At 38.6% G+C, this 19,770-nt stretch overlaps 2 protein-coding genes across 8 annotated transcripts in view; one reads left to right on the top strand and one right to left on the bottom strand.

Annotated features, from left to right (window-relative positions):
• LOC143031957 (uncharacterized) overlaps positions 1-15,993 on the bottom strand; it is a 54,505-nt gene extending 38,512 nt beyond the window's left edge. For 2 of the 7 annotated variants that reach the window (XM_076196353.1, XM_076196349.1), the window contains exons 1-2: positions 14,765-14,877; positions 5,221-5,376 (exon numbers count right to left, since the gene is read on the bottom strand). The gene's annotated coding sequence lies outside the window, so the exon portion shown is untranslated. Of the gene's footprint in view, positions 1-5,220; positions 5,377-14,503; positions 14,734-14,764; positions 14,952-15,837 lie in introns of those variants that run through there. The other 5 variants (XR_012967052.1, XM_076196354.1, XM_076196352.1 and 2 more) reach the window with 5 other exon arrangements.
• On the top strand, positions 6,513-9,027 carry LOC143030478 (uncharacterized). The gene is made up of 3 exons (XM_076193628.1): positions 6,513-6,984; positions 7,632-8,537; positions 8,662-9,027. Exons 1-3 carry the CDS (start codon positions 6,796-6,798, stop codon positions 9,025-9,027), a joined length of 1,461 nt encoding a protein of 486 aa, XP_076049743.1. The 5' UTR covers positions 6,513-6,795.
• Positions 15,994-19,770: the final 3,777 nt, after the last annotated feature.

Genomic DNA, 19,770 nt, shown 5'->3' on the forward strand with positions numbered 1-19,770 from the left:
CATATGCCCCACTGAGATGGGGTCAAGATTCTACATACAAGATAGAAAAGAGACAAGGAAAAAATGGTTGAAACTGCCTATATTAATATATTTGAAAATACCAATGACAGAGGTTTCATTTGATTATTGAAGGTAGCAAGCAAATAAATAATAAATACAATTGGGAAGTATGTACCTGATACAGGAATGGGAATCCCCAGACAGCCAATGGGATGAACTACCCGAGTTTCTAACTTCAAGTGTGAATAAATGTACAGTTCAAGCTGTTTGTAGACAGCTTACTGAAGAAGACAGAGTTCATTGAAATGTACAAGGTCCCTTGTTGTTCATTATATACATAAACAACTTAGATGACGGGATAAATAGTGATGTTAGTAAGTTTGTGGACAACACTAAAATAGGGCGCCTAATTAGGTCAGGAGACGATGCAGAGACTCTGCAGGATGATCTTAACAAACTGTTTACATGGTCGGTGAAATGGCAAATGAACTTCAATATCTCTAAGTGTAGCGTGTTAAACGTAGGGCTACACAACCCAGAAAATAGATACAGCTTAGATAACACGCTTTGAGAGAAAACTGAGTGCGAGAGAGACTTGGGAGTTCTAGTGACTCCGCACCTTAAAACCAGGAAACAGTGCATTAGCGCCAGGAATAAAGCTAACAGAGCATTAGGTTTCATTGCTTGGACGGTAACGAATACAAGTGCAGAGGTAATCATTTACCTCTAACTAGCGATAGTTAGACCCTTCCTTGACTACGCGGTACAGTTTTGGTCTCCGTCCTAAAGAAGGGACATCAATTCATTAGAATCAGTACAGAGAAGAATGACCAAAATGATACATGGACTCGGAAATTTGCATTACGAAGAGAGGCTTAGGCACCTTAATTTAAACTCTCTAGAAAGACGCAGAGTGTGGGGGTGATCTAATAGGTGTTCAAGTGGATCAAAGGCTTTAACAAGGGTGATGCAAGCAAGGTCATCATATTAAAACAATAGGGCAGGACAAATTTAGATTTAAAAAGGAAATAGGCCAGAATTGGTTTACTAATAGGGTGGTCAACGAATGGAATAAACTTAATAACCATATAGTAAGCGCTGAAACTACCAGTTGTTTTAAGAAACGATTGCACAATTTTATGGATGGGGATGACAGGTGGTGATGGATACGGAGCTGCCTAGTATAGGCCTTATGGTCTCTTGCAGCCTCCTTTATTCTTATGTTTTTATGTTCTAAACTGTACCATATCCACGCACATTAAAAGACCCAAAGCTTAAGGTTCTGGTTGGAAAACTCATCCCAGATCCTTTTTTTTTTTTTCTTTTTTATGGAATGTCCCTTTGGGGCTGCAGAGTAGAGTGCCTAGGCCTATCCCCATCCTGTTTTCGTCGCCTTTTACGCCTCAAGTGGGATAACTCAGTGGCAGTATTCTTTCTCCCCTACCACAGGGTTTGGCAAAGAAGGAAATGTATATTCAGAGAAGTACTGGACAGTAATAGGAGTGGGGGAACAGCATAAAGGAGGGACAGTCACAGTATAATGTTACAGGAGCCTGTGGCAAATCACTTATGTATATTTATTTGATAACATATTTATGTACATATAAAGCCACCTGGTGGTCTCTGTTACTACGTTCATGTTGGGCAAGCAGTATTGTTCCTGCTTTGGTAGAAAACGCACTCTGTATTACGCTTTAATTTTGTATAAAAGATTACTGTGTCAGTATGCAGCAACTGTTATTTAACAACCAAAACAATAATAAAGTAGCATTATCTCTCTATGAATATATTTCCTCTCACAGACAAAATTATGAGTGGCTCTGGTCTGTAGGGGTGTCCCATATGGAACTGAGCAGATTTTAACCTCACAATAACATGCAGCCAACAGCCCAGACAGGAACGGGGAGAAATTAGGATGTGAAGATATAGAAGTTCCTGAAGTTCAGTATGAAAAAGATTTGGAAGTGATAGTCCAAGAATGCCTGACATTTGAACAACACATTCAAGAAAGGGTCAACAAAAACAAAATAATAACGGATGTTATTAGAACGGTAAACAGGCACTTAGATGTTAAAACACTTCTGTGGGTGTTTAGATCAATGGCAAAATCATAATTAGAGTCGAGGCACGAGCCATTATTCACCTTCAACCCTATCAAATGCACGACAATGTTGCAATGTGATCACAACACAGACTGGAGCCACAATGAAATCTAGATACAGTAAGCCCTCATTATACGGTACATATGCGCTCCTGAAAACCTTACAGCAAATTTAAATTACCATATATGGAACCCATTATAAACACGAAAACACGAGCGGATACCGTCTCTGTGACTTTTTTTTACCATAAATAGAATTGAGGGTAGTAATTACCAAATACTGTAACTGTGAATTTACCGGAAAAAGAATTACTGCATAAGGAGGACTCACTGTATAACAAATATGTGGGGACTACCAGGGCCCCGCGGGACATGGGTAAGTGCCGCCCCGGGGAGAGTCGAAAAGTGCCCACACACACACACACACACACACCACCACTACCACCACCTTCCACATCTGATGGTCACTTGCATGATTCACATGTGATATTCATTCATAAAACAACGTTTATAAACACATCATTCGTACAGACAACTCGTGATAAATAAATCCTGCATTAAAAGTACATTAACCCATTAAACTCCGATGATGACAAGATTCTGGTCATTTGGTCAAATAAAACCAAAAATCATAATAAAACACCAAAATGTTTTATCAGAAAAATATGACGTCAGTCCTCGCATCGCGAGCGAAGCGAGGACTGACGTCATATTCATTGGAGTTTAATAGGTTGAGGGGAATTTGCCTTACCTTCTTTTTACCAACAGTGCCCCCCCCCCAAATGTGCCGCCCCAGGGCATTGCCCCCCCCCCTTTGCCCCACCCATTGTTGGGGCCCTGGGTACTACACAAGTAAGGTGGGTACAGTCTAATGAGGTGGGGTCTATACAAGATGTCTTCTTATTCCATCAAATAAATATAATTAGATAAGCAGATTTTGCATAATCTGTCTGGGCATCAAGGCTATAACACTGTTGAAAACATGCACAGAGGAGCCACAGGTGCAGCTCAGATTAAAGAACTTACAAATACTGAATTTGCAGACACACGAATGAATATCAACAACAGGGAGGGAGGGAGGGAGGGAGATATGGTTCCCTTCCAGACCCAGTATCATGAAAAAACATTTTTTAGACAATTTATAGTTTCACCCAACCAACGATTTTCAGATGTGGCTTATGTGTTTCTGGTGAGATATGTTGTGTATTGATTGATGGTGTACATCATTTTCATCGCAAATGCGAAGTTTTCAAGTAATGAATATTTCAATTGATGCCTACATCTCCTCCCCAACGATCTTGGGGGACCTGTGGGAAATCGGGATTTTTGGGTGGGGGATTATCAAATTGAGTAACACGCGTTGCAAACCAGGTTGGAAATCAAGAAAGTCACAAAAAATATATGAAAATATATCAATTGCACCTTTGACAGCGGCAGCAAGTGTTGCTGTTATTGTTGAGCAGTGTTGCCACATTTATGATTTATCCACTACATTTGAGCGTTGCTGTTATTGTTGAGCAGTGTTGCCACATTTATGATTTATCCACTACATTTAGTGAAGGCTATCAGAATGGCTGCACTATCAGGCTATTATTGTGGTTTTTAATTTACGGAAAATATGGATACTATTTAGTTTATTAGCTAATAGTTATAATAGATAAACACACATTTATATTAATATTTATACTTTAACCCATTCAACTCCGATGACAAGATGTCTTGTCATTTGGTCAAATAAAACAAAAAATCATAAAACACCAAAATGTTTGATGAAACACCAGAAAAATATGACGTCAGTCCTCGCTTCGCTGCGAGCGAAGCGAGGATTGACGTCATATTTTTCTGGTGTTTCATCAAACATTTTGGTGTTTTATGATTTTTTGTTTTATTTGACCAAATGACAAGACATCTTGTCATCGGAGTTGAATGGGTTAAAGAGAGATCCAGTTACATTACTAAGAGTGCTTTGGTGGGGATTGGAGGGGTCTGGAAGGCAAAGCCCTCAGCTAGGCTAGGTTAGGTTAGTTGTACACAAAATCGCAACTATCAATCCTCTCGAAGATTCATGAATTTATTCCCTAATTTAGGGTTGGCAACTGTTGTGCGGGCAGAGTGGGTTTCGCTAAATGTAGCGGATAGAGTGAGAAAATTTGCGAATCGTTGGTTACGCTGCTCAACAATAACAGCTACGCTCGCGCCAGCCACCGCCATTGCCGCCCTCAAAGATGTAATTTATGTATTTTCATATATTTTTTCATGTGTTCTTACTGATTTTAGACCTGTTTTGCAACATGCATTACTCGATTTAATAATACCCCACCCAAGAACCCCCATTTCCCACAGGTCCCCTAAGATCAATGGGGAGGAGATGGAGGCATAAGTTGAAATATTCATTACTTGAAAACTGCGCATTTGCAATGGAAATGATGTACACCATCAATCAATACACAACATATCTCACCAGAAACACACAAGCCACATCAGAACATCGTTGGTTGGGTGATACTATAAATTGACCCATTTTTCATTTTTTTTCTTATGCATTTGAAATATCTATTTTTCCTATGGAACCGTTACATTAGGTTAAGACTTTTAAGTAGGTTAGGTGTATCTATGTTAAGTTTAGAGCTATTGTATAGCATATTCACATTTAATATCCATGTTTGTGTGATAATGGATTTTTAAAGGAGGCGTGACTACAAAGTTCAAAGCATTTATGGAATAATATGACAATGAATCAGCACTGAGAGCGAGACTAAATCAGGTCAGACAAAGGGCCGTAAACATAAAAATGATGCAAGACTACAATGACGCAACAGTTCTTAAAGTGTAGGATTGTAAATCTATAAATAGGGTCATTTGAGAAAATACTCAACTTCTGGAATGATCAAATACGACCATAGCCACTCCGGACTGCATCCTCTAATCCCCAAGACCACCAAAGACAAAGTACAATTAAAACTCTTAGCAATTTGAATGTAGAGTTCATTTAGGCATGCAAACTCTCCAACACAAAAGGCTGTCAATAAATACCTTAACCTCTGAGAAATGTTTGGACAAACAAGAAGAAAAGCTTCTTACTTAGCCGCGATAAACTATGGTGCTGTAATTATAATTACTTTCATGTGGTCCTCACCCTGTATTATAGTAGTGGTGGGGTGAAACTGAATCAGTGAATGCCTTGGTTTCGGCACCTCTAGTCCGTTTTGGGTTTCGCTTCGTTTATTTTCGGATTTTGTTCTATATTTCTAGGGGCCATATATTGCCTGTCGTTTCTGTAACAAGATGAAGAAGTTAAGGTTTAAATTTAGGTTCGAGATGTCTTTTCTACATATCGACACCTCCTATATGTAAGCTATTTACAACTCTAATAACTTAGTTTAAAAAGCGCTTCTATTTTGTTTAAATTTCCTTTGTTTGTTTCCTCCGTTTATACCCCTTCCGCTTCTATTATATTTGTTTCTGTTTCCAAAATTTGTATAAATCTATTTTACGTTCTACATTAGTTCTCTCGATTAAGAATTTCGGTAATTATCTAAAAGTATAAACATACACGATATAGCAATGGAAAATTTAATAATAATATTGTAAAATGTTGCACAATATTCATTCGCTGCCGGGCAGCGGCGGAAGAGGGTTGTTCCGATCATAACTCCAGATAATCTTTTTGAGTTATATGACCACGAAATTTGGGAAGAAAAGGAGCTCCTTAGATCACACCTATGCTACTATTGAATCCTCCCAGGAAGTTAACAACATGGATATGACTCTGCCACAGAGTCGGAATAATGAAAACTGTGAAGGAAGTAGCATGGGAGAGACGTCAACACAGGGAATAGGAGAAGTGAAGGACTGGACCGAGATAGCTGAAAACTTGAACGACAGTGTCAACAATGCCGGTTCCCGTGCCAAGAGATTGAAGGTTAGTGGAAAGTCTGGAGACCAAGCTAAATCTGCCACCACGAAAGATCCCTTAATGACTGCAATAGAAGCAGCCGGCATGGACCAGGACTTGATAATTGAAGAAAATAACACCGCAGACACTAAAGCAGCTGATGTGAATCAAGATATAGTCAGGGACATCACCACGTCCACTGGTAAGGAAAGACTTATGATAACATTTCCAGAAAAATGTAACCTCTCTCTGGAAAACAAATATACCTGGTATATGGCACTATTAAAACAACACCCTGACTGTAGGCCACTCTTTAAGGAAGGGAGGAATGCACCATATATCACATTAATCAATGGTCAGCAATATAACACCATGATAACAGATGGCTTCCAGGGACAAGTAATGAAACCTATAACTGGCTTACAACGTACTGTGGTCATTTTTGACGTACCTACTTATATAAATGTCAATTTATTACAGTGTCCACCAGGATTCCAGTGGCTAAAACGACGGATGGCTGGGAAAAATCCAAGGCCACAACTCCTAGGAGCAGTATCAGGACCTATTGACACAGAAACTCACATCATCGGTGTTGGAAGGAAGAGAGTTGCTCCCTATGTTCCAGAGCCAGACCTGTGTCAAAAGTGTAGCAAATGGGGACACAAAAGTTGGCGATGTCGAACTACATATGTGCGATGCAGATACTGTGCTGGGGGACATCTCTCAGAGGAGTGCTGGGAAAAGATTCAACAGAAAGTAGCTGTACCACCGAAATGCTGCAACTGTGGAGGTCAACACAATGCAAGTTCTCCAGTATGCCCTAAAAAAACCACGCTACAAGACTCTACCACCAAGTATACCAAGTATACCCACTACTGTATACCAAACTGCTCCTCCACCTACAAGAACTGCTTGGAACGTCACAGCAATGCAGGAAGAATTTCCACCTTTGCAACAGGAGAAAGCAACAACTAATTCTACAACTAAGGTGAGGTCACTATGCGTTACTCAGTCAAATAAAGTAAATATAGTGGCTAAAGAGCAGGAACGACTAAGTATAGCAGTGGACAAACTTACTACATTGTTAAATGAAAGTATAGAATTAAGAGCAGATAGAGTAAGGCTTGAGAGAAAGATGAAAGAATACACAGACTCTAAATTTAAAGAAGTGCAGGAATTAGTGCATCAAAACATACAAAAAGTCCAACAGGAAGTACAGGAATTTGTGCAACAAGACATTCAGAAAGTACATCATGAATTACAGGAAACTGTGTATCAAGGCATTCAGAAAGTTCATCAAGAAGTAAAGGAAACTGTGCATCAAGAAATACAGAAGGCTAACTGTCAACAAGCAAAGAATATGGAATCTATCATGGAAAAACTTGAAATTTTGAAAAAGAGAGATAAGGAGAGACACGAAAATTATGAACAGCTATCTAGGAATATAGAACTAATTCTAGAGAAATTTGAAGCCTTCAGAAGAGAAGTCTTAGCTAGCCAGAACAATAAACAGTGGCCCCCACCAAAATGATGCAAAACCCTACAATGAATAACAAAATTTTCTATTTATTGACATGGAATGTTAATGGACTAAGAGATAGGGTAACTGATATACATGCATATATTCTTCAACAGAGCCCTGACTTCATAGCTGTACAGGAAACTGGACCAGAGGTGTATGAACTCAGAGGATATTATCAACATATTCTTAGTTGTGATGATGGAAGCAGTAGAGGTATGGTTACTTATGTTAAGTCTGGACTTCCAGTTACCTTGGTGGAGAAAGGAGTCAATGGGGGAATAGAATATATCACTGTGTGTCTACATTTATCAAATAACTATATATATATCACTAATATGTATGTTCATTCTGGTGCCCTGTACATTGATAATTTACCTCCGCACATATTAGAAGAAAGTACAATTCTCTTTGGTGATCTTAATGCTAGACATGTAGACCTAGGTAGTTTTAAGACTTCTAATACTAATGGCGTAAGGTGGGTAACCTTTCTTAAAGCTAATAATAATGTACAAATTACTGGTGCCAAAGTCCCTACACATGTTCAGGGAGGAAGACTAGATTATGTTGCCTTATTTAATATGCCATTTTGTACGTGTGAAACTAATGTTGTACCATCTCTTCTCAGTGACCACTTTGCCCTTAAGACATATATCCCCCTCTCCACAACCAACATAGTACACAGAAAAAGGTTAAGCATCCCCTCAAGTAAATTTCCTGGGCTCCTGATCAATGTTAAGAAATGGTACAGTAATAACAATATTAATTTACAAGATGCCAATGATATTTATCAGGGATTACTTAAAGTAATTAATGAATATGTAGACAACAACAAGACTAGGCAGAAGCACACTCGTAATCAAAAGAGATCATATGCACATGACCCTGTTATATTAAATTGTCAGGATACAATAGCAGCCTTACAGAGTAGATGGCAAGCACAGCCAAATGATCATGATGTCAAGAGAGCTATGGGAACAGTTGCTAAACATTTGTCTGAGCTAAAGAGAGACATGAAAGAAGTATTGGGATGAGTTTCTAAATAAAATTCGTAGCACCAAATCAATACAGGAAGTTTGGTATCACGTTAATAAGATCAAAGGTAAGAAAACTTCAGTAACCAGTGACTCAAATCCTGCAAAAAAGGTCAAAGATCTCATTAAACAATGGAGTTCTGCTTCTGCTTTGTCTGGTCTGCCTGTTGGACATCAAATTGCTCTGGCAGAGAATAGGTTACAAAGGTTACAATTAGTAAATCATAATGTTAAGTTGGATGATGACACTTGTGTACCTATATCAATAGATGAACTATTATATGCTGTCAAAAGTGGTAAATCAACAGCCCCTGGTGAGGATGGACTTACATATAATATTATAAATGCATTACTGAATATTGACGGGAAAAATCCCATACTAGATATGTTTAATGTGTCTTACAGAAATAGTACGATACCCCCAGCATGGAAATCAGCCATAATTATACCTGTACCTAAGAGTGATGGGAAATTTTGACCAATCTCACTTACCAGCTGCTTGTGCAAATTGATGGAAAGAATTGTCTTACGTAGGTTAATCTATAAAGTGGGTGATAAAATGTCTGAAAATTTATATGGTTTCATGAAGGGACGTGCTACTAGCGACTGCTTTGTTCATTGCTTAGCTAATACCAATGCTTCTTGTCAAGTATATGTAGATTTGAAAGGTGCCTTTGATAGATCTAATAAAGAAGTTATACTAGAGGAACTTGTATTGAAGGGAGTCAAAGGAAAGTTATTAGGATGGATACAAGACTATTTGTATAATAGAAAAGGTAAGGTTTGGTTACAGGGAACACTATCAGAAGAAGAAACATTCGAGTTAGGTACCCCCCAAGGTGGAGTTCTAAGTCCTATGCTATACAATATACTAATGGATAAAATTGCTAGATATGAATTTACACAGGGTACCAAAGTCATCATATATGCTGATGACATACTTATACAATGTGATACACCTAAAACACTTAGCAAGGCTGTGAATGAACTTGAACAACTATGTACATACATGGGACTTGTCATAAATGAAAACAAAACTAAATTTCAAGCTAAACAGAAAAAGTGTAGGAAACCTACTGTAAATGGTGAAAAAATTGAGCGTGTCCTTAACTACAAATATTTGGGTGTACAATTAGGTTATAGAAATGCTAATTATTGTATTGAATATGTTAAAAATATGTGTGTATCTAGACTAGCCCCTCTCAAAGTCTTAGCAAAGAGAGGGTCAGGTGTTGGTGTACCTATACTTCGCATGTTTTATATATATGTGATACATTCCCTCATAGATTATGCTTCACTTGTGTTGGTGCAATACAATACACAACAACTTAAATGCTTAGAAGTCGTACAAAATAAGGCAATGAGAATTATTTTAGGGTGTGCTACAACAACTAAGATAGAGGTATTAAGAAGAGAGTTAAGATTACCCAGTATTATTTTAAGAATAGAAGAAATAACGAGTCGAACTGTATGTCGTATAGTGTGTAATGGTACAAACTCTCTCCAAAGAGATATATTAGCATTATATAATGATAATCATGTAACTAACAACCCATATCTTCGCAAAATATGTAAGGTTCTAAGAAAGTTTGATATTATGAACGAATATAATGCCCTAAAAAAAAATAACTACTATACCACCTGGAATCCATACAATGTAAAAATTGACATTGAAAAGCTAAGTAAACCAAAGGAACAATGGTATAAATACGAATTAAAAGCACATTTTCTTGACAAATTGTCACAATACCCACGGAAACAGGTGGTACATGTGTACTGTGATGGGTCATTTGAGGGTACCAAGACAGGATAAGGGAATATTCTTCCTCTGAAGAATTTCAAGATTATGAAATTTCAAAAAGACTACCAAATAATTTGTCATCAACCAGAACTGAACTATATGCTATCTTAGAAGGCTTACATATTATTGCGAGTATGGGTAAAAATGTATACTTTTTTGTCTCCAGCTGATTGTGATGTTGTTAACAAATGTTTAAATATTATATATAACCTGGAGAGAACCAATACACATATTTATTTTGTATGGGTACCATCCCATATAGCAGGGGTTCTCAAACTTTTTTTCAACCAAGGACCACTTTTATTACAGAAAACAAGCTGAGGACCCCCTCACATGTGTTCCCCCCAGGATATATATATATATATATATATATATATATATATATATATATATATATATATATATTGTACGCACTGTTTCGTTATATCAACAGTCATGGAAAGCTGTAAATAAATACTTTAACTGAGAATTAAGTGTAACTCCATCTTTAATTGGCAATTCTGATAATATCAAAACATAAGACAATAATTCAAATGTGTAATCCAAAGATAAGTGTTCAAATACAGCCATGAAATTCCCTTGAATAACATTTCCAGAAATTCCCTCTCCCTCTTTCTCACCAATATAAGATGTCTTTTGTTCACATTATTAATGTGAAGGATGGGCCTGCCTCCCAGTGCACAACTTCTCTATCCTGGGATGGATGGATGAGAGGCATACTCTTAGGTCATCTTCCACATGCATCCGAGCCCTGTACTTGGTTTTCATGGCTGTCAGAGCTGAGAAAGATGCCTCGCAGAGGTAAGTAGTGGGAAATGGAAGCAAAACCTTCGAAGCTGCAGCAAAGAGTTCAAGATATTCCTCTTTGATAGAAGCCCAAAAGTCTATATGTGCACATTGACGGAATCGGATCCTCTGGCTCCCATCGCATGACAGCTCCAACAGTTCTTCCTCTGCCTTTGCACTGAGACCACGTGCTGATGAACTGGCAACAAAAGGATCCCGAACCCAATCCCAGGCATCGGTGTCAATATCAGTGAAGTAGGAATTGAAATGTTCACTCAGTGCGGTAAGATGACCGTAGATCTGATTTCTTACCAACTCAACTGATAGTTTGTTTGTGTCCAAAAACTCGAGTTGTGGGAACATGTCTGTGATCCCATTCGTTAAATTTTGCGGACTCCCTGTCAAAGTGCCGCGGACCCCACTTTGAGAACCCCTGCCATATAGGATTGTATTATAATGAAAAAGCAGATAGTCTTGCATGAAATGCAATTAGAGATGTAAACAATATTCCTGGTAATGAATACACATATAAACATATAAGGTCAATAATAAGAACAAATGTTATTGCTAACATGGATATAGACCTAGATAAATGTTGTGAGAAGGGTAGTGTAAGTAGCAGGCATTATAAGGCAGTATTAAATAATACAGAGGAATATCCATATGGTAGACATAGTTCCCAAATGGATTTAGTCACTATGAGACTCAGACTTGGACATAAATATTACTGGGAGGTGTACAGGGAAGCTGAACCTGAGCCCTGCACTTTATGTGCAAGACCAGGAGGACATTCACTACAACATTATGTACAGTAATGCCCAAAAATCGATGAATTTAGACCACAGGGACAATGGAACCTCAATGAGCTCATATGCTATTACATAAATAATGATATCTTAACTAAAATTGTTAAAAAACATCCAATGTTTGCTTTCAAATGTTAAATACAACTGTGATATTATAATATAAACATTTATTTTTGATAAAACTGTAACAAACAAATTAAATATAAAATGTATAGGGGTTAGTTGGCAAGACCCAACTCTCTCCTTTGTTGTACATCAACAATAAACTTATTGAATTGAATTGCGCAATATTGAATATACGTTACTCTTGGCGAAAATACAGAAAAAATTAAAAGCTATACACAAACAAACGTAAACGCTTCGATTGCTTGAGACCCCATCTATGTTTTGGTAGATGTGGAGGTCGAAGAAATATAGATACTATAAATTAGTCTATTCTAACCCAAAGACTATATAGGAAAGATGGGAAAGCTTCTATCTTTTACTAATAAGAAAACGTCATCCATCCAGCGTGAATGCGCGCCATCTATCGACAGAGCCGCAAACTATAAATCGGAAGTGGCGTAGTGCGGCTTTCAAATCATACTTGTATTATATATAGTGTTTATGGAAATTTTAAAACCGATCCTTTCGCTAAAATAATCGACATCTCGAAAAAGTTTTACTTTCTCTTTATAAAATAATGAGTAGTAATTTTATGACTTTTGCATGCAAACAAGACTATTTAATATATGCTTTACACACATGATCATATTTATAAAATCAAAAGTTGGTAAAATACTTCTGCACAATGCATCATTCATTACTAAATATTTGAAATTGAGTAAAGAGTTAAAATTTAAAAGGTTATTTTAGTTATATTTATCTTATTATTTCTGTAATATCATGTTTTTCTTGTTTGTGCTTGTGCTTATGTTTGAACTTTGTATACTTATTCAAGTATCTGTACACAAATTATACTAACAAGAATAGTAAAAGTTTGGTATACATGAGATTCTTTTATTTGCAACAAAGCAATACTGTCTCGTTAAGAACATATACCAAACAAACTAAAAGAAATAACATTATTCAACTTAAAAAATGAACCATACATTAGGCAACCAAAACATGCAATCAGATATCAAATACCAAACGAAACATTGGAAAATCAGTAATCAAAAACAATATGAAACAAAAATAAACAAAGAAGCAGACATAACATGCATATTAAGCAAAAATAAAGCAAAAAATGTTAACAGAACAAAGGAAAACCCCAAAAGCAGACAAACAAAAATATATACATATGTAGCAAGACAGGTACTGTATTGTAAAAAACATAGACAAAAATAAAAGGATGAACATGCAAGAAATAAGTCACAAAATCAAGCAAACAAGATTTGCAATCATACACAAAATAATTTTGCAGAGGATAAAAACATAATTTCTTTGATCAAATTACATGGAAATCACACATTTTAGAGAAAATAGGTAAAATAATGCAACCATATGCTAGTTCTTTATATGAAATTATGCATTTGAGCAAAAACCGTCCTTGTTTGAGATTTGGTCGCCTATGAGTGAGTCGGACGGCATTCGTAGCTGCGGTTGGTAATTTTGCAGAGGATAAAAATGTAATTTCTTTGATCAAATGACATGGAAATCACACATTTTAAAGAAAATAAGTCAAATAATGCAACCATATGCTAGTTTTTTATACAAAATCGTGCATTTGAGTATAAACCGTCCTTGTTCGGCGTTGGTCGGCTATTAGTGAATCGGACGGCATTCGTAGCTGTGGTTGGTAATATTGCAGAGGATAAATGCGTAAATTTTCTTTGATCAAATTGAATGAAAATCACACATTTTAAATAAAATAGGTCAAATAATGTAACCATATGCTAATTTTTATATAAAATTATGCATTTGAGCAAAAGCCGTCATTGTTTGGGTTTGGTCGGCGTTGGTCGACTTAGGTAATTTTGCAGACGATAAAAACTAACTTCTCTTTGATCAAATTACATGAAAATCACACATTTAAAAAGAAAATTGGTTAAATAATGCAACCACATGCTAATTTCTATATAAAATTATGCATTTGAGCAAAAGCCGTCATTATTTGGTCTCACTTTTACGTTAAGTGAGACCGTAAAAGAGCAAGCATAACAGAGAAATCATTCAACAAAAACCGTTAAATTTCAAAACTACCAAAGAAGCAGTCACAACCTACCAAAAAAAAAAAAAAAAAACATACATGCGATTCAACTCTTTTTTTTGCTGTGTATTTGGCCATTTATTCAAAATTAAGATAAAAGTTTATAACTTTACCACATAAGCTAAGAACATGACATAACTATATCAAAGTTGCTGTGCCTGCCTGGGACTGCCATAAAGATATGGTATGAATTTGACATGATCAATTCATATTTCTAGATATTTGTAAGGTATTCATCTATAATTTTCATTTCCAAGCTAAGTGACACTGCACTGAGTCTGGCATAAAGATAAAGATTTTAACTATGTTCTATTTTATTCCTCCATTTTCTGTTAAAGTTTCCATGTATTGTGTATGTTGAATCTCTTACCTTTCTCTATCTTTAGGAAAAACTTGAAGTATTAGATGGGGAAAGGCATTTTTTTCTTTTTGCACACCAAACATGGGTGATAGTTCCGCTCACACTCCATGATTGAATGTCCCGCTTAATTGTAAACAAACAGACGATGCAGTTAAAACTGGTGATTGGCGTACACGCCATCTAGTGAGAGAGCCGCACAGTAAAATGTATGTGGACGATGCGGCTCTCCGTGTGCTTTCCCGTCTTTCCTATATAGTCTTTGATTCTAACCTAACCTGCATTAAATAATGCGGTGCCTGTAATTCTAGAAGTCACCAGGGTCGTCGTTGTCTCCGAGTCTATCAAAACAAAGATGGCGTCTAAAGGAGTCGACGCGACTTCGTTCATTTGTTCACTTTTAGCAATTTTTTTTTTTTACAGATTTCTGCCAAGAAAAACATTTATTGCATTGATGTTTTAATTAAAAATATATATATATATTAATTTTCTAATACTATGTCACGTAGGTGCGCACTTCTAAAAAAAAATACTTATTGTTACTCGTTATTTTTATTTTTTTTATCTCCACTTTTACTCCTTTGAACTCCTAGTTCTTTGCAGTGTATGGGGAAGTGTATCAAGTCTTCGCCCTTCTCACTGTTGTATAGTTTACATATTCTCTTTTCCTTCTGGTGTTCTGGTGCTTTGTTCTTTCTCGAAATGGCAAAACGTTACTGCTCTATAGAGGCTATACCATATTACTGACTCTACTATATAATCATAACAATATTCCTTTATTTCTACTTTCCATTCCTTATGTATCTGCAGTCTTCTTTTTCCACTTGCTCCGTCCTTTTTTATGGTCTGTTGCTTCTGTTAGTTATTTCTTTAACTTTCATGTTTTTAGCCATTGTGTTTGTATATTATTGAGACGAACACCCCGTGCTCCTTTAAACGGCTCCGGACAATGTCGTTCAAATACAATTCGCCAAGCCCAGCAGCAACAACAAAGATGGTAGGAGTGAACAGACACACGATTCTACCTTGGCCACATATATTAATACAACAAGGCAAACACAAATTCAAAATTGGCTATTAACTATACAATGTAAATAAAACAATCTACACATTCACGTAAATAGAAAAGCCTATAAGCGAGGGAATAAATAAAGCACTCGTGAATAAAGGTACCAGAAGTCATACATGCGTAGACACAAACAACGTAAACGAGTCAAGCAATGACATGATCAATGAAGTCACCGTAGACACACACACGGAAATCAGTCACAGGCACTTATTTGCGACACACTGTATTTGACGTCGATTCACCAACGAACACGAAGTATAACATCACACGTATTTACGCAGTTTGGCTGTTCTAGTCTGTAGGCAGGTAGCGTAACTAGGGATTGTCAATGGTGGGCAAAGGATGTAGGAAGTTCACCGGCTCGAGATGATGTCCCCAACAGTCTAATAACACGGTTCGGCTAAGCTGTAAGCACAATCTGACGGTCGCAATGCATTTTGGGTACGACATCGCCTCTTCTCCACCTCCCCCTCCTCCTTACCTGCCTACCTACCTCTGTTGATCGTAAACCACCCGAACGATGTAGTTTACGAGAAACAGTTTACATGTTCGTAACATTATTTTCACTCGTATATCTTTGAGTTATTGTATTCCATTTGCAGGTTAAGTCTTCCCTTACATCCTCCCATATATATATTTTTAATAAACCATTGTTTCTACTATGAACTTTACATATTTCAGTCTCCTGTCTGCTTGTATTGTTTTCATGTTAGATATTCCTATTTCTCCTCTTAGTGTTTCTAGTGCTGCATATTCTAAGGTGCTTCCAAGATCTTTCTGTATACGCCAATTTTTTTTCTACTCTGTGAAGTCTATCACATTACTTGCATACAGTGTCGTGGGTTTGGTTAGGTATGGACAAGCCAGGGAAAATGAGACTTACAATAACACTAAAACTAAGGTTTAATGGCTAATAGGCTCAGAGGTCACCACGGACGAGGTCTCGCTGGGAGAGGGTCCGCAGTGAAGGCCTCGCCATGCGTAGTGGCTGCGGGCGAAGGACCACAGGAGGGAATGAGGCGACTTGCTGGATGGAACTGGTCTCGAGGCGTCTTGCTGGGAAGAACTGGTCCTGAGGCGGCTTGCTGGAGAGAACTGCTGCTTGGAGTTAAGCTCGGGAGAGAAGTCAATAGAGAAGTCGGGAGAGATCTTGCAACTTGCTAGGTAAGACCACTCGCTTGCGCGGGATCGGTTTTTGTAGGAGGGGAAGAATGTCCGTAAGGAAATGAAAAGATAGTAGTTGTGTAATAAAAGAGGGCTTCTGCCACCGGGCGATTCTTAGGGATATTTATTTCGTGGTGTCGTGGCTTTGGAGGTATGGGCAGGAGACTTGGGGTTGGAGTCTAGGATTTATGTGTAACCGTTAGGATACGTGGGAATATTTATTCTTCTTATCCTCACCCAACAAAGTTAGAAAACGAGTAGGAGGCTTAGTCTCAGGAAAATATAGAGAAATTGGAAATAATTTCAGTGGTAGGTAAACTGAAATGAGATGTAGTAGGAGAGAAAGTTAGAAATTAGATTAATATCAATAGAAGAAAAAGTTTATGTAGTTGTGTTAGTTTTGTTTGCGGTATGGTTTTGTGTGTATTCTACACTTAGAGGGTTGATGCCTCTAATGTGTATGCTTATAGCCTGACAATGGGCTACATGCATTATTATTATCTGCGACTTGCAAGGTAAGACCACCCGCTTGTGCGGGATCGGTTTTTGTGGGAGGGGAAGAATGTCTGTGAGAAAATGAAAAGATAGTAGTGTATAAAAGAGGGCTATTGCCACCGGGCGATTAAGAGAGCGTTTAGGGGCTGTTGGTGGTCGTGGCTCGGGAGAAATGGACAGGGAACTCGGATGACGGCGCCGACGCCGGGATTAAAATCACCAAAAGTTCAGAAAATGGTAGGAGGCGTAGTAGTAGGGAAAGGTGGAAAAACGGAAAAATCTTTAGTGGGAGGTAAACTGAAATGAGATATAGTGTAAGAGAAAGCTAGAAAGGAAGCGAATTTTAGTCGAAGAAAAAGTAAGTGTAGATGTTTGTGCGTGGGTCGTGTTTATGTTCGTGAGTGGTGTGTGTATGTATCTTACGGGAAGTGAGTAGAGTTAACTTCCCGCGTGTAAAGAGCGCGTTCCTGTTTAGCCCCAGGTAAGGCCTGAGCTTTTCCTGCTTTTCCCCAGGTTGGGTTTGAGAGTCGGTAGAGTTGATCCAGTGGTGGTGCAGGGGGGGGGGTTGTATTATCTCTCTCTTTCCCAGCACAACTCTGAAAACAGAGAATTACGTGACTGGGGATTGTGTGTAATTGTCAAAAGTGTTAACCCGCAAATCAGCGTCAGCGAAGAGGCCAGCGCGTGGGTGCGTGCCGGTTGGACAGAGAGGCTCCCCAATTCCTCTCCATCGACTAACCAGCGATCAGATGAGGTTCTGAATAGGAGTTGGGTTGAGCCTCTGCTAAGCCATCGAGCAAGTGTGGGTGTGCCTCTCTTCTTCCAAGCATTACTCTGAAAACAGAGAATTACGTGACTTGGGAAATGTGTGTATTTGTCTTGGTATAAACCCGCCTGCCGACGTCAACGAAGAGGACGGCCTGTGCCAGACCGGCAGCAGCAAAGGAGATATATCTCCTAGCCACCACCGGTCGGCGAAGATTGCTGGGCGCTTGTTGAGTGAGCTGGAGTGGAGAGACGTCCGACCTCTGGGAGCGCTGAGTTGATTCTGCGATTCTGCGACGTCCGACTTCTAGGAGTGCGACTTGCGACTTGCAAGGTACGACCATAGATTTAATCAATAAAAGGGAGGGGAGTTTAATCGTATCCTATTTAAAGTTACGGTAAGCGTGGTTCGAAGTTTCAGGGTAGGCTCCTGAATCGAAAGAAAATAACGCCTCGGGGGAAAGTTCCCGAACCGAGGTACGCACTAATATTCCCACTAATAATTACCACAACCTCCCCGACAACAAAAAGGAAGTGTTTAGTAAATACAACACTTTCGAGGAAAATTTACAATAACCTATTAACCCATTCAACTCCGATGACAAGATGTCTTTTCATTTGGTCAAATAAAACAAAAAATCATAAAACACCAAAATGTTTGATCAAACACCAGAAAAATATGACGTCAATCCTCGCTTCGCTGGCAGCGAAGCGAGGATTGACGCCATATTTTTCTGGTGTTTGATCAAACATTTTGGTGTTTTATGATTTTTTGTTTTATTTGACCAAATGACAAGACATCTTGTCATCGGAGTTGAATGGGTTAAGTGCTGGAGAAGGTCTCAAAGAGGAAGGTTCTGGAGTTACACAGTCGTTTTCTAAAGAAATAACCTCCCCCAAACTAGAGGCCTCTTCGAAGGGATCCAATTCGCTAGCCTGCAAAATAGGATCCCTAGGGGATTCATCCTCAGAACGGGAATGTTACTCAATATGGAGCTCTAGAGGGATTAAAATCCTAACGTTGACTCTGATAGAGTTTCCATCGGGCTTAATGACAGAGACAGTACGTATCACATGGTCTTGGTGAGGACATTAAACCTGCCGAGCTTACAATGAAAAGCAAGACAGGAAGCAAAGTCACCACTAAGACTCAGCCCGGAAGTATATTACTGGCAGGAGTGCACATAGTCACCCGACGTATGAAGAGGGAAATCGACCTATCCATGCAGGAAGGTAAAGCCTTCACGGTTGGCTTCCCTGACCAGCCTGCTGCGGAGGACTCAGGGGAAGACACTGAGACAGACTGCAGTTGCGAGGGATCGTCTCCACCCTCTAGCCCATCTTCAGCTGAATCCGAGGAAGAGCGCACAATACAACATGGATAATACAGCCACGATACACTCATACACCCAAACCATTCGCTTTCTGCAATAGAACATCCTCGGGTATAGGGGAAAGAAATCCTTGCTACAGTCGCTCATAAAGCAGGAGGAAAAGCACGTCATCCTCCTGCAAGAGACCCTGATGGCAGATGAGGAGGTCAGGGTGTCCGGGTACCACGTATTCGTGCTACCCCAAACAGCAACAACAAGAGGATGCATGACACTTGTCCACGCATCCATCCCGTGTTCGAGAGTTGACCCACCAATAGATTGCGGGGAGGGTGCTGAGGTGCTTGCGGTTCAACTTCTCTTCCCCCAGGAGACCGTGCACGTATATAACATCTACAGGTCGCCTACCCACGGTCACTTAGACTTGGGGGAGCTCTGCACCGTTGCGGAGAAGG

Source organism: Oratosquilla oratoria, chromosome 12 (genome assembly GCF_046742065.1).
Source record: "Oratosquilla oratoria isolate Oo_2021 chromosome 12, ASM4674206v1, whole genome shotgun sequence".
NCBI lineage: Eukaryota > Metazoa > Arthropoda > Malacostraca > Stomatopoda > Squillidae > Oratosquilla > Oratosquilla oratoria.

What these genes read in the sequence shown, in the direction of transcription:
- LOC143030478 (XM_076193628.1), top strand. Translation starts at nt 6,796, where the DNA reads ATGCAAGTTCTCCAGTATGCCCTAAAAAAACCACGCTACAAGACTCTA. An exon ending in CAACTAATTCTACAACTAAG is followed by an intron (nt 6,985 to 7,631) that starts GTGAGGTCACTA and finishes ATTCTTCAACAG; the next exon opens with AGCCCTGACTTCATAGCTGT. An exon ending in TAAAGAGAGACATGAAAGAA is followed by an intron (nt 8,538 to 8,661) that starts GTATTGGGATGA and finishes CCTGCAAAAAAG; the next exon opens with GTCAAAGATCTCATTAAACA.